Here is a 12,281-nt window from a genome sequence, read left to right on the forward strand (position 1 = left end):
CCTTTACTTATCTATCTACTGAAAGTAAAAGGCGCTTGTGAGATATTCCCCTGTTTCGCACAAAGTCTCTAATATTTTGTAATGTCCGTTTCTCCAGAATGGGGTTTTCTGCTTCTTTGCATGCTTCGCACTCTGTCAAGGTAGCTAACTTTCCTTTCTTTATGTGCTGCCCAAAGTGCTTCATGACAGCCTTAGTTTCCAGACTGCTCCATGGTTGCTTCACATAAGCCGTCTTTCTTCCTCTTTGCGCTGTTAGAAATATAACAAACTTAGTTATCTCATGAAACTTCACAAAGAAAATATGTTAATGGATACAACATAAGGCAAAATAAATGTTTAAAAAATATATACTCATAAAATCACTGATATTTTCAAATATAGAATTAGCTTCTCTGAAGCATTTGTCAATGTTTCCATCTAAAGAGTGTTCTAAGAAATTTACAGATTTTCTAGTAACAGATTTCAAATGGACACATACAGGGAAAAAAAACCAAAACAGCATACAATAGCATAAAAGAGAAAACTAAGCCATAAAATGTTCAACCCAATGCAGAAAAGATTAACATTAACAATTTGCAGTAAAGTATGACGGCGTTTTAGGGCCACTCTTAAAAAAATAAAAAAAACAGTTCACTTCGAGAATAAAGTCGTAATATTACGAGAATAAAGTCTTAATTTTACAAGAATAAAGTTGTAATATTACGAGAATAATTCATAATTTATTTTTTTTCAACATTTATTTATTTATATATTTCTACATTTATTTATTTATTTCCACATTTTTTTCATTTATTTCTGTTTTTTATTTACCCAGTTTAGTGAGTGTGGTGAGACTAGAGAATCACAAACTACACTTACTGGAGTCTGAACAGAATAAAGTAACTTTATATAAACGGTACGGCTAAATCCACTAGATCACCTAAACTCAGTCTATTGCAGGGAGCGAAATCTTGTTTTTAATGAGTATTTAAACATATTCTGACTATTTTTTACACTTTAAAGTATGAAATTACATGAACACTATTTTACAACAGAAGTAAAAAGTCGCCGACACGAAGAAACAGCTGCGCTGCGAACAGGGGGACTGAATTCACCGTAACACCGGCGAGCGAGCAAACAACCAATCCTGCTATAGAGCGAGGATAGGACCGCCTACCTAATTACCATACAAATGCAGAAATAAATAAATGAAGAAATGTGGAAATAAATAAATAAATGTAGAAATAAATAAATAAATAAAGAAATGTGGAATTAAATAGATGAATAAATAAATGTAGAAATAAATAAATAAATGAATAAATGAATGAATAAATAAATGCACATATAAATGAATAAATAAATACATAATTAATAAGAAATGTATTTATTTACCTATAAAATTATTTATGCATTTATTTATTTATTCATATATATATTTATTTATTTATTTATTTCAACATTTATTTATTTATATATTTATTTATTTCTACATTTATATGTGCATTTATTTATTTATACTTATGTCATTTTTGGTCCTCCATAGCATGAGGACTGTCTGTGTTTTATATAAACCAAATCAAGATATACTGTGACGTATGATCTGCGTGTCAAAGTTATTATCTCTGTGCAATTGTGTTTATAAATTTCTCAATAACTATTTAATAATATAGGGCCAAAATGTATTAATTGAATAAACGTAATTAAGATAAAAATATTCACAATATTTTCGATTGCTGATTTTGTAAGTTTGACCACTGACAAAGACATGAACAGTCTATAATTTTAAGGGTAGGTTAATTTGTACAGTGAGATAGAATACCCAACATAAAATCCAGAAAATCACATCATATAAAATACATCAATTAATATGCATTTTGCAGCGAGAAATAAGTAATTGATCCCTCTAGCAAACAAGACTTGAAACTTTTTGGCAAGCACAGCAGTCAGACGTTTTTTGTAGTTGATGAGGTTTGCGCACATGTCAGGAAGAATTTGGTCCACTCCTCTTCGCAGATCATCTCGAAATCATTATGATTTTGAAGCTGTTGCTTGGCAACTTGGACCTTCAGCTCCCGCATAAGTTAGGCCACTCCATGACCTTAATATGTTACCAATGTTTTTCTTGGAGATCTTGAAGATCATTAACAAGTTCCCCGTGTAGTTTAAGGCTGATCTCTCACCTTCTTCATGATCAAGGATACCCCACGGGATGAGATTTAGCATGGAGCCCCAGATTGATGTTGATTGACAGTCAATTTGTATTTCTTCCATTTTTTTTATATTGCACCAACAGTTTTCTCCTTTTCACCCAGTGTCTTCCTTGTGGTTCTGTAGCATTCCAGCCTTGTGCAGGTCTATGATCTCGTCCCTGACATCCTTAGAAAGCTCTTTTGTCTTGCCCAATGTTGTAGAGGTTAGAGTCTGACTGATTAATTGGGTCTGTGGACAGGAGTCTTTTATACAGGTGGCAATTTAAGACAGATGTCTTTAATGCAGGTAACGAGTTGATTAGGAGCATCTAACTGGCCTGTAGGAGCCAGAACTCCTATATTTTTCTCTCTGTAAATGTATATACAAGTGCCTAGCAAAAGTATTCAGCCCCCTTGAACTTTTTAACCTTTTGCCACATTTCAGGCTTCAAACATAAAGATATGAAATTGTCTTTTTTGGGGGGGGGAAGAATCAACATTTATTGGATTTTTAAAACTTTTTTTTTTTTTTAGAAATAAAAACCTGAAAAATTGGGCATGCAAAATTATTCAGCCCCCCTGCGTTAATAGGCCAAGTCAAAGTCTAGACCCGAATTCAATCGAGAGCTGAAAACTGCTGTTCAAAAACGCTCTCCATCCAACCTCACTGAGCTCCAGCTGTTTTGTAAGGAAGAATGTGCAAAAATTTCTCTTTCGATGTGCAAAACGGATAGAGACCTACCCCCAGTGACTTGCAGCTGTAATCACAGCAAAAGGTGGCGCTACAAAGGCCATTCCAACACCAGTATACGATTATTTTTTTACCATTCCAAATTAGATTTTGCTTTATGTTTTGGATCATTGTCTTGATGGAAGATAAATCTCCGTCCCAGTCTCAGGTCTTTTACAGACTCCAACAGGTTTTCCGCCAGGACTGCCCAAACCATCTTACCGGTCCCTGCTGAAGGAAAAGCAAACCCAAACCATGATGCTGCCACCACCATGGGGATCACTTTGGGGATGGTGTGTTCAGGGAGATGAGCAGTGTTACTTTTCTGTCACACATAGCACTTTCAACTTTGGTCTCATCTGAACACAGAACCTTCTTCCACATATTTGCTGCACAAACGGCACTTCCTATGTCTTTCTTTCAACAGTGGTTTTCTTCTTGCCACTCTTCCATAAAGGCCAGATTTGTGCAGTGTACCACTGATTGTTGTCCTATAGACAGAGTCTCCCACCTCAGCTGTAGATCTCTGCAGTTCATCCAGAGTGATCATGGGCCTCTTGGCTGCACCTCTAAGTCTTCTTGTTTGAGCTGAAAGTTTAGAGGGACGGCCGGGTCTTGGAAGATTTGCAGTGGTCTGATACTCCTTCCATTTCAATATGATCGCTTGCACAGTGCTCCTTGAGATGTTTAAAGGTTGGGGAATCTTTTAGTATCCAAATCCAGCTTTAAACTTCTCCAGAACAGTATCTCGGACCTGCCTGATGTGTTCCTTGGTCTTCACGATGCTCTCTGCACTTTAAACAGAACACTGAGGCATTTACACGGAGACCTGATTACACACAGGTGGATTCTATTTATCATCATCAGTCATTTAGGTCAACACTGAATCATTCAGAGATCCTCACTGAACTTCTGGAGTGAGTTTGCTGCACTGACAGCAAAGGGGCTGAATAATATTCCACACTAGGGGTGAAACGATTACTCGAGTAAATTGAGTAACTCGATTCACAAAATTGATTGATTAATTTTCTGTGCCTCGAGTAATCGTTTATTTAATTAATAAACTCAGCGCGCAGTATTTTCGCGACTTTTATTTTGACAACGCGCTCAGCGTTACGTCACCCTGCCCGTGAACAAGGAGACGGAGGTTTGAGCAGCGGCAAAATGGATATGGCGAGAGAAAACAGCGATTTTAAAGGAATAAATGCATTTTATGTTCGAACTGTGACCTGTACTCGGTGCAGTGCCAAAACAGCGCGTTTTAATGCTGCACCATCTGAGCCGAGGACACCCGAGACGCGAGGACGCCGAGAGAGCAGGTAAATATAACTTATAATAAATCAATGAGATTGACATTAACGTGAATTAATAAAAAAAAGACAGCGCTTTGGAGTGTGAATTAATAGAAGCACTGTCTATAATGTGTGGTTAGTTTATTAGAACAGAGACAAGTTCATACATGCTTTATGTAAACAGTAAAAACAGCGCTGTGGAGTTCAGAATATAAAAAATAAAAATGTTAAAAGTTAGCTAAACTGAAGTTACTTTGGCTGGAAACTAAATGCTTGATTTCTTCATCTAAGAGTACATTTGGCCGGTGAGACAAAAAAGTATGAACACTGTGTTGTTCATATAAGGAAGTGTGTCTCTTATTTATTGGGTAAAATATTGATTACCACTAGTGTCTAATGTGCCCCAGTGCGATAGGTGTCAATCTTAGTGTTCATAAATGCACGCCCATGAATTTATTATTAGAGTTATTAGTCTTAGTGATGTAATTAGACCCAAATAGTCCAACATATAAATAAAGAAAAAAGCAACATTTGTAATACTTGTGTGTCACAATTATTGCACAGGTCCTGATATATTTTGGAGAAGCGGCTTGGTGGTAAAAGAATGCAGCACACTGATCCAACACTGGCAGAACTAACAACGTCTCAGAAGCTAAGATGCACAACACAAAGACGATGTTTATGCCTTTTTTATTGATTTATACCCTATATTTGATATTTACAAGAAATCCAAATGTGAAAGTAATGTAATTAAATTTATTTATTTATTGTGTTTTATTTATTTGTATTTGCAATTTGGAAATATATGTTGTGAATTTAAAAATATAACATCTAAAAAAGGAAACCAATTGGTCATTCATTACTGAGTAAAATGCCTTTTTAATTGCTCTTTAACAAAAAAAAACTTTTATCCGATTACTCGATTAATCGAATCGATTTTTCAGTAGAGTACCCGATTACAAAAAGAATCGATAGCTGCAGCCCTATTGCACACCCCACTATTCAGTTTTTTATAAAAAAAAAAAAAAATAAAGTTTAAAATATCCAATAAATTTAGTTTAACTTCACGATTGCGTCACACTTCTTAATTATTCACAAAAATAAATACAATTTCATATCTTTATGTATGAAGCCTGAAATGTGGTCAAAGTTTGAAAAGTTCAAGAGGGCCAAATACTTTTGCAAGCCACTGTATTATATAAAATAAAACTGCCCTTAAAATTATAGACAGTTTATATCTTTGTCAGCGGGTAAACTTACATACTTTTTTTTCATCGCTTAATGATTTTGTATGTTTGTACTGTATGTTTATGTATGTCTGTATTGTACAGACTGTTCCATATTTCACTGTAATTTTGCTCCACTGTGTACTTGTACTCAGATGGAATGACAATATGTAAATGCCAATTTTTGTATTCTATATATCATTTATTTACAATAGAAATAAAGGAAAATCATACCAGTATTTCCAGAAGAAGCCACACTGCTGCCTGCACCAATGTTTCCACCTAAGAGAAATGTTACATAAGATTTAGCAGACTTAGCACACGCATAGGGGGAAAAAAAATCAAAAACGGACTAGATAAATGTTGGTGCAATCAGTGCAATTTCATTTAGTCCAGAAGCACATGATTCTTAGGCGGAACTTATTTAAAATAATGATCAGGGGGGGAAAGAAAGATTTAAAACAGACATTTTACCATTTAATTAACTCATTTAAATCTTGATGGTGTAACACATCTTAAAAAAAGCTGGTGTTACTAACAGAACTAATTAGTTAGTTTGCAACTAAATCACGATTGGGAATAAAAATATCATTTTAGAGAAGCAGAGTCTCTAAGAGGTAAATGTATGGTTCACCAGTCTGTCAAAAAATGTTGAGAATTCCACTGATTTTGTGTATTAGCCTAGTGTAAAACGTGGTGCCAAAGGCTGAATGAAGCATACTTTGTCCTAATGCCCCATTTATAATAGATCTATGTATCCTGATTCATATCACATTAGAATCATTCCAACCGAATGCTACATGTCCCAGCAGTAATTGTTTTAGTACAGACATTAGTAAAAATATCAGAATTCCACAGATTTTGTGTATTAGCCTAGTGTAAAACGTGGTGCCAACAGCTGAAAGAACTGTTTTAGGTGATAATGCCCCATTTTTTTAATGATTTAGATTACATAAAACTTGCTATAGTTTGTTTTATTGCCCCATATATTATAAGTTTGTGTCCTAAATTATCTCACAATAAATGTCATGTATCTTGTATTTCCCAGTAGCAATAATTTTAGTTTAGACATTGGATATTAATGGCAGAACTATATGAAAGTACTCAAATGTTCCTGGTGTACAATGTGGTGCTATTTGCTGAAAACAGTATAATTTCTTTTACATTGCTCTGTTTATTATAGGCTTATTTGTCCTGAATCAGACTGCATTAAAAAAAAAAATCATAAGTTCTTGTGTCCCTATTTAGAATAAATTGATGGTGTCATTTTCCACTGACTGTCTTCAGGCATCTTAAATTAAACAATGTCCTCTATAATCATGATTACTAGACCTATTTACATTTTATTACCTTACACAGTACAAGGAAATGTTTGGTACAGAAAACCGTGTCTTCTTAAAGGGGTCCTTCTGACAGGGTAACAACTCGACACAACACCGGTCAGAGCGGGTGCCGCTCGCGTTGTATTTTAGGACACAGAGCGACTCTGGAGCTTCAGCGTGGTGAAACTGGCCAAGCCCCCAATCACCAAGTCTGAGGTAAGAGTTTAGCTGAAAGAAATGGTTCTGCGGTGCTCCGAACAGGGAGTTGGCGATGGTCCAAGGCTGACTTTCGCAGCTCGGAGCACCGCCTACTATCGCGGTTTGGAGCACCGCTGAGCGAGAGTTTAAGCGTTACCTTTATCTAGCACTCAGTGTTATATCTTTTTAGTGTGATTGCAGTAATGCAATCACAGTATTGTTCTTCTTAAGTCTTATTCTTCTTAAGTCTTATTAGTGTGATTGCAGTAATGCAATCACAGTACTGTTCTTCTTAAGTCTTATTAGTGTGATTGCAGTAATGCAATCACAGTATTGTTCTTCTTAAGTCTTATTAGTGTGATTGCAGTAATGCAATCACAGTACTGTTCTTCTTAAGTCTTATTCTTCTTCTTATTATTATTATTAGTGTGATTGCAGTAATGCAATCACAGTACTGATCTTCTTAAGTCTTCTTCTTCTTCTTCTTCTTCTTCTTATTATTATTATTATTATTATTAGTGTGATTGCAGTATGCAATCACAGTACTGTTCTTCTTAAGTTTTATTAGTGTGATTGCAGTATGCAATCACAGTACTGTTCTTCTTAAGTCTTATTCTTCTTCTTCTTATTAGTGTGATTGCAGTATGCAATCACAGTACTGTTCTTCTTAAGTCTTATTAGTGTGATTGCAGTATGCAATCACAGTACTGTTCTTCTTAAGTCTTATTCTTCTTCTTATTATTATTATTATTAGTGTGATTGCTGTAATGCAATCACAGTACTGTTCTTCTTAAGTCTTATTCTTCTTCTTATTATTATTATTAGTGTGATTGCAGTAATGCAATCACAGTATTGTTCTTCTTAAGTCTTCTTCTTATTAGTGTGATTGCAGTATGCAATCACAGTATTGTTCTTCTTAAGTCTTATTCTTCTTCTTATTATTATTAGTGTGATTACAGTAATGCAATCACAGTACTGATCTTCTTAAGTCTTATTCTTCTTCTTCTTCACCTAGCAACACCCTAGCAACCACCTAGCAACCACCTAGCAACACCTTAGCAACCACCCCGGATACCATAGCAACACCTTAGCAACCGCCTGGCAACACCTTAGCAACCACCTAGCAACCACTTAGCAACACCATAGCAGATACCATCCTTATCGGGAATGGTGGGCTTGTATACAGCTTTCCGATCGGAATTACGTTTTTCGTAAAAACTTCGTAAGTACGCGTTTTTTCGCGCATTGAAAATGAATGGGCAGAACTTTGCACGCCCGTGGACGTCGCAATTTTTGAGATACGAAGATGAAACCAATTGAGGACCTGTAGAACTTATTGAGCTCTTTCCGAAAATATGCGTTACGAAAAGTTACGACGTACGGATTTGACGACGTAGGAATGAATGGGGCCAATCGGAGGACGGCAGCTAGATCGAAGGACAGGTAGCTAGAACTCCAGTACTGTGAGTGTATGGAGCAGCTATGGGATAAAACAGCATTAGGTCAAAAGTTTGGACACCCCGGCCCCCCCCAGTACTGTGTGTAATGGAGCCATGGGTCAAAAGTTTGGACACCCCAGAGCCCCAGTACTGTGTAATGGAGCCACGGGTCAAAAGTTTGGACACCCCAGAGCCCCAGCACTGTGTGTAATGGAGCCACGGGTCAAAAGTTTGGACACCCCAGAGCCCAGTACTGTGTGTAATGGAGACATGGGTCAAAAGTTTGGACACCCCAGAGCCCCAGCACTGTGTGTATCATGTTCTTGTAATATCGATCATTATGGCTGAAAGGCATTCAGTCCTACGGGTTATTTAGTACTGCAACAACCTTCTTTGTTTCCTTACAACTAAACTCAACCAGCACTGCAAGAGTCTTTATATCTTACTGTGTTCTGAGTGAAATATAAAGATAAAGTGTCATTTATTTACACACAAAAATAACCCACAGCACGTGCGTAACCTCTAGCGCCCACGTTTACATGACATGCTTGCACACAAAGGGGAGTCGGATTTCGGCCCAGTACACCTGGTTGGGCAGATATTTCCCACCACTTTCCTCGGCCGGGTCGGGCTCAAGAAATTGGTCTGTGATGTCAGTTTTTTTAATGCTTTTTAGATTTTATATAAAGTTATGGCGTGATAATCGCAATATAGCAAAGTAACAAATCAAACTGTTTTTTTTTTTAAGTTGAACACATTAGAATGTTATCACACAGCTCTGACCTGCGCAGTGTGCACTGCACTGTGCAATATGTGCAATATATTTGAAGTTTTAAGTAGAATACATGTTGTTTGATAGTTTGATATGCCTTTACTATGTAACAAAAATATATATCCGATTTTATTTTTCTTTTTGCAAATTGTTGGTCTTTTGCGGTTTAATGATTGTACAGTGCATAGCCTTATTGCGGTTTGTGTTTTTGCGCTTAAAATAAAAAAGATTTGTTGTTCAGACAGTATTTTATATTCTTAAACATTGTTAATAATATTAGAGAACACGAAAGTAATTGTAAATTATGATATTGTTCTTGATCTATTATGGTTTAATGATTGTGCAGTGTATAGCCGTATTACTGTTTTTGTGTGTGTTTTTGGATGTAGGCAAAGCTCAATATAAAAAAGTTTGTTTGTTTAGAAAGTATTTTATATTCTTAAACCATGTTAAATTATATTAGATTAGAGGAAAGTCATTCAGACAGCATACTTGTAGCCTATTTTACTAATGTTCAGGCCTGTTGTTCGCATTGTTGGCATTTTAATCTTTCAGAGATCTGTTCTTAAAACATTTTTCTTAAATAATAGGTCTATGCGTCTTCAGTGTTGCAATGTTAATTAACATCATTCTGAACTGATTTCGCTCATTCAAACCACCCAAATGTTTTCTTTTTTTGTAAAAAGTTCAGTTAAAGCTCTACTTATTAAAAAATGTTTGGTTTAAATCGGGCTGAATGTTAGCAGGCCTGCACGCGAAGGGGAGTCAGATTCTGTGGGGGAGTCAGATTTCGGTACAACACCTGTATTATCGTAAACGATATTATATCGCCCACCCCTATGTGCATATTGAGTTTTAGCACTGAACCCTGTTTTACAGTTACAGTTAAACAGTTGCCTGCAAAACAATTTTTGGGAAAAAAAAAAACATTATTGTTTATATATCGTTATTGAATATCGTTATCGCAAACATATCATAAAATATTGTGACAATATTTGAAGGCCATATCGCCCACCCCTAGTAGAACTTAAAAAATGTAAATGCATTAACAGAACAGGGATGCCCGGCCCTGGAGATCTACCACTCTACTAAGTTCCAAGCCTAAAGCCTTCAGAGGCATCTTATTATTAGAGCCAAGTGTGATGAATCTGATATTTTCATGATGGCAGATACCCTGGACTAGTGCCCAGTGCCCCTGCTATACAGTCACAACAAAGTGATGTCTAAAATGCCATTAGAGGTGGTAATACTGTAATGTAACCCATAGTTAAAAACCCATAGTTAAAAATCACATTAAGTAGCAGAAAGACACTTACCTTCTCCCTCAGTTTGCCAAGTGGTAAAAATGTCTGCCTCAACTCCTTCCTTGCTGGCATTGCTCATATCCACTTCATCTGAAATACAAATAAACTTAAGTACATTTGTCATTTCAGATCATATGTGGATCACCTTTGCAATAATACACACCATCAATCTGGTCAAGGGACTTTCCCTGGATGTTGGACAGACTTCCCTTTTCCATAGCCAAAAGCAGTTTAGAAATTTTTGCCACCTGAATTGTGGACTCTGGCAGGCGATAAAATTCCCTGTGCACTCGTATATCATGCCCAAGAAAATCAGCAAGTTGGTCCAACTCATTATCTTTTAGGTTCATCACCTGGCTGATCGTAGCAACATGTTTTCTTAGGTTTGTAGACCTCAAGTATGCTGGGTTTTCTGCACCGCACAAATCTGCATAGGATCTAAGGCAGTCTTGACCCCTGTAGTGGCTCTGACATCGAGGAATTCCAAAAAGGTAGGTGTTTGAGTCCTCCACACCACATTCCTGTCTTTTGCTTACAAGAAGTGAAAGGGCAGTGGTCATTTTGGGAGTGAGAAGAACAGCAACCTTTCGATCTCTTTTGCCTCTTAACTCAACTCTGGCAAAATGCTCAGAAAGTTTTTTTTCCATCTCAGACAGGCCAAAGTTCACATCACTTAACTTTGAAGTCTTGCGGTCCTGGTAATTTTTAACAGTCATCTTTGACACTTCGCCTGCCCGTCTCCTGTTAAAAAGAATGACTTGACAAAGAGTCAATCTAGACAGTTTAGCATAATTTGTAGCACATGATGTCCCTTTTAGAACCTTCAGTGCTGATTCTGCCTCCTGATCTAAGAATTGATGGAGCTTTTGTATGTCTCTAGTTAGTGGCAGAGAGGAAGCTTTATTGTATTTTGCTTCACTTAGATTTGACAAAGCAGAATGGGAGACGAACTCTGACCATTTGGCTTCATACAGTTTTTGGAACATTTCGACAGATCTGATGCCCTCCTGATCATCCGTCATGAGTGCTCGACACTGTATGAGGTCACTGACCTTTCTCAGAGAATGACCAATTTTTAAAGCAAGGCTTGGAGACTTGTAGCTGTTGTTTTCACCATCAAATCCTGCTACATCCTTTACTGCATTGGTGAGTGTGATGAAGTTCCGGGGCTGTATGGCTTCTTCCAGGTTATGAATGTTCGTAGTATTATGAAGGGTGACAATTAATCGACCAAGTTCTCTTATTTTTTGGCGAATGTATTCATGTTTAGATGGGTCATGGCCATGTTTATTAAATAATGACTGAGCAAGTTGCAGTATGTAATGGTCATTTCTCACTGCAAGTGACACATCATCCTGATGCATTTTCGACAATATCTTCCACACACCATCAGATATGGGTTGGGACAGGGTTGATTGAGAGGTTGCCACACCCAAAACTTTTCTTCTGTCTTTAAATGCATCATGTGAGCTCTCTCTGTGGGCTATAGATTTTAAAGGGCATCTCCGTGCATGTCTCCACAGTTCTTTCTTCGCGAACATTCCTTTACAGTACAAACAGTAGTCAAATGTTTCTTTTCTGTTGCTAGTTTTTGGGATCCTTTTTACTTTCAGACAACCTATTCCAGTCTTTTGTACTTCTGCATTGTGCTTAAAATTTCCCTCATTTCTAAATTTTTCCAACAGTATTTTTCTGGTTTTGGATCCACTGGGGAGGCTAAGAGCTTGAGCAATTTTTAGACATTCTTTTTCATGTATTTTGAAATGTCGTGTAATTTTAGTTTGAGGCTTTCCACACACAAAACAATAATTTTTCTCAGTTGTTCCTACG

General features: G+C 36.7%; 1 protein-coding gene across 1 annotated transcript; it reads right to left on the reverse strand.

The window, feature by feature from the left end:
• Positions 1-7: 7 nt before the first annotated feature.
• On the reverse strand, positions 8-11,975 carry LOC125782687 (uncharacterized). The gene is made up of 4 exons (XM_049467450.1): positions 10,615-11,975; positions 10,464-10,541; positions 5,651-5,698; positions 8-249 (listed from the first exon to the last, which is right to left on the reverse strand). Exons 1-4 carry the CDS (start codon positions 11,813-11,815, stop codon positions 8-10), a joined length of 1,569 nt encoding a protein of 522 aa, XP_049323407.1. The 5' UTR covers positions 11,816-11,975.
• Between the last annotated feature and the right edge of the window lie 306 nt (positions 11,976-12,281).

The sequence above is a fragment of the Astyanax mexicanus genome, chromosome 18 (assembly GCF_023375975.1).
Source record: "Astyanax mexicanus isolate ESR-SI-001 chromosome 18, AstMex3_surface, whole genome shotgun sequence".
NCBI lineage: Eukaryota > Metazoa > Chordata > Actinopteri > Characiformes > Acestrorhamphidae > Astyanax > Astyanax mexicanus.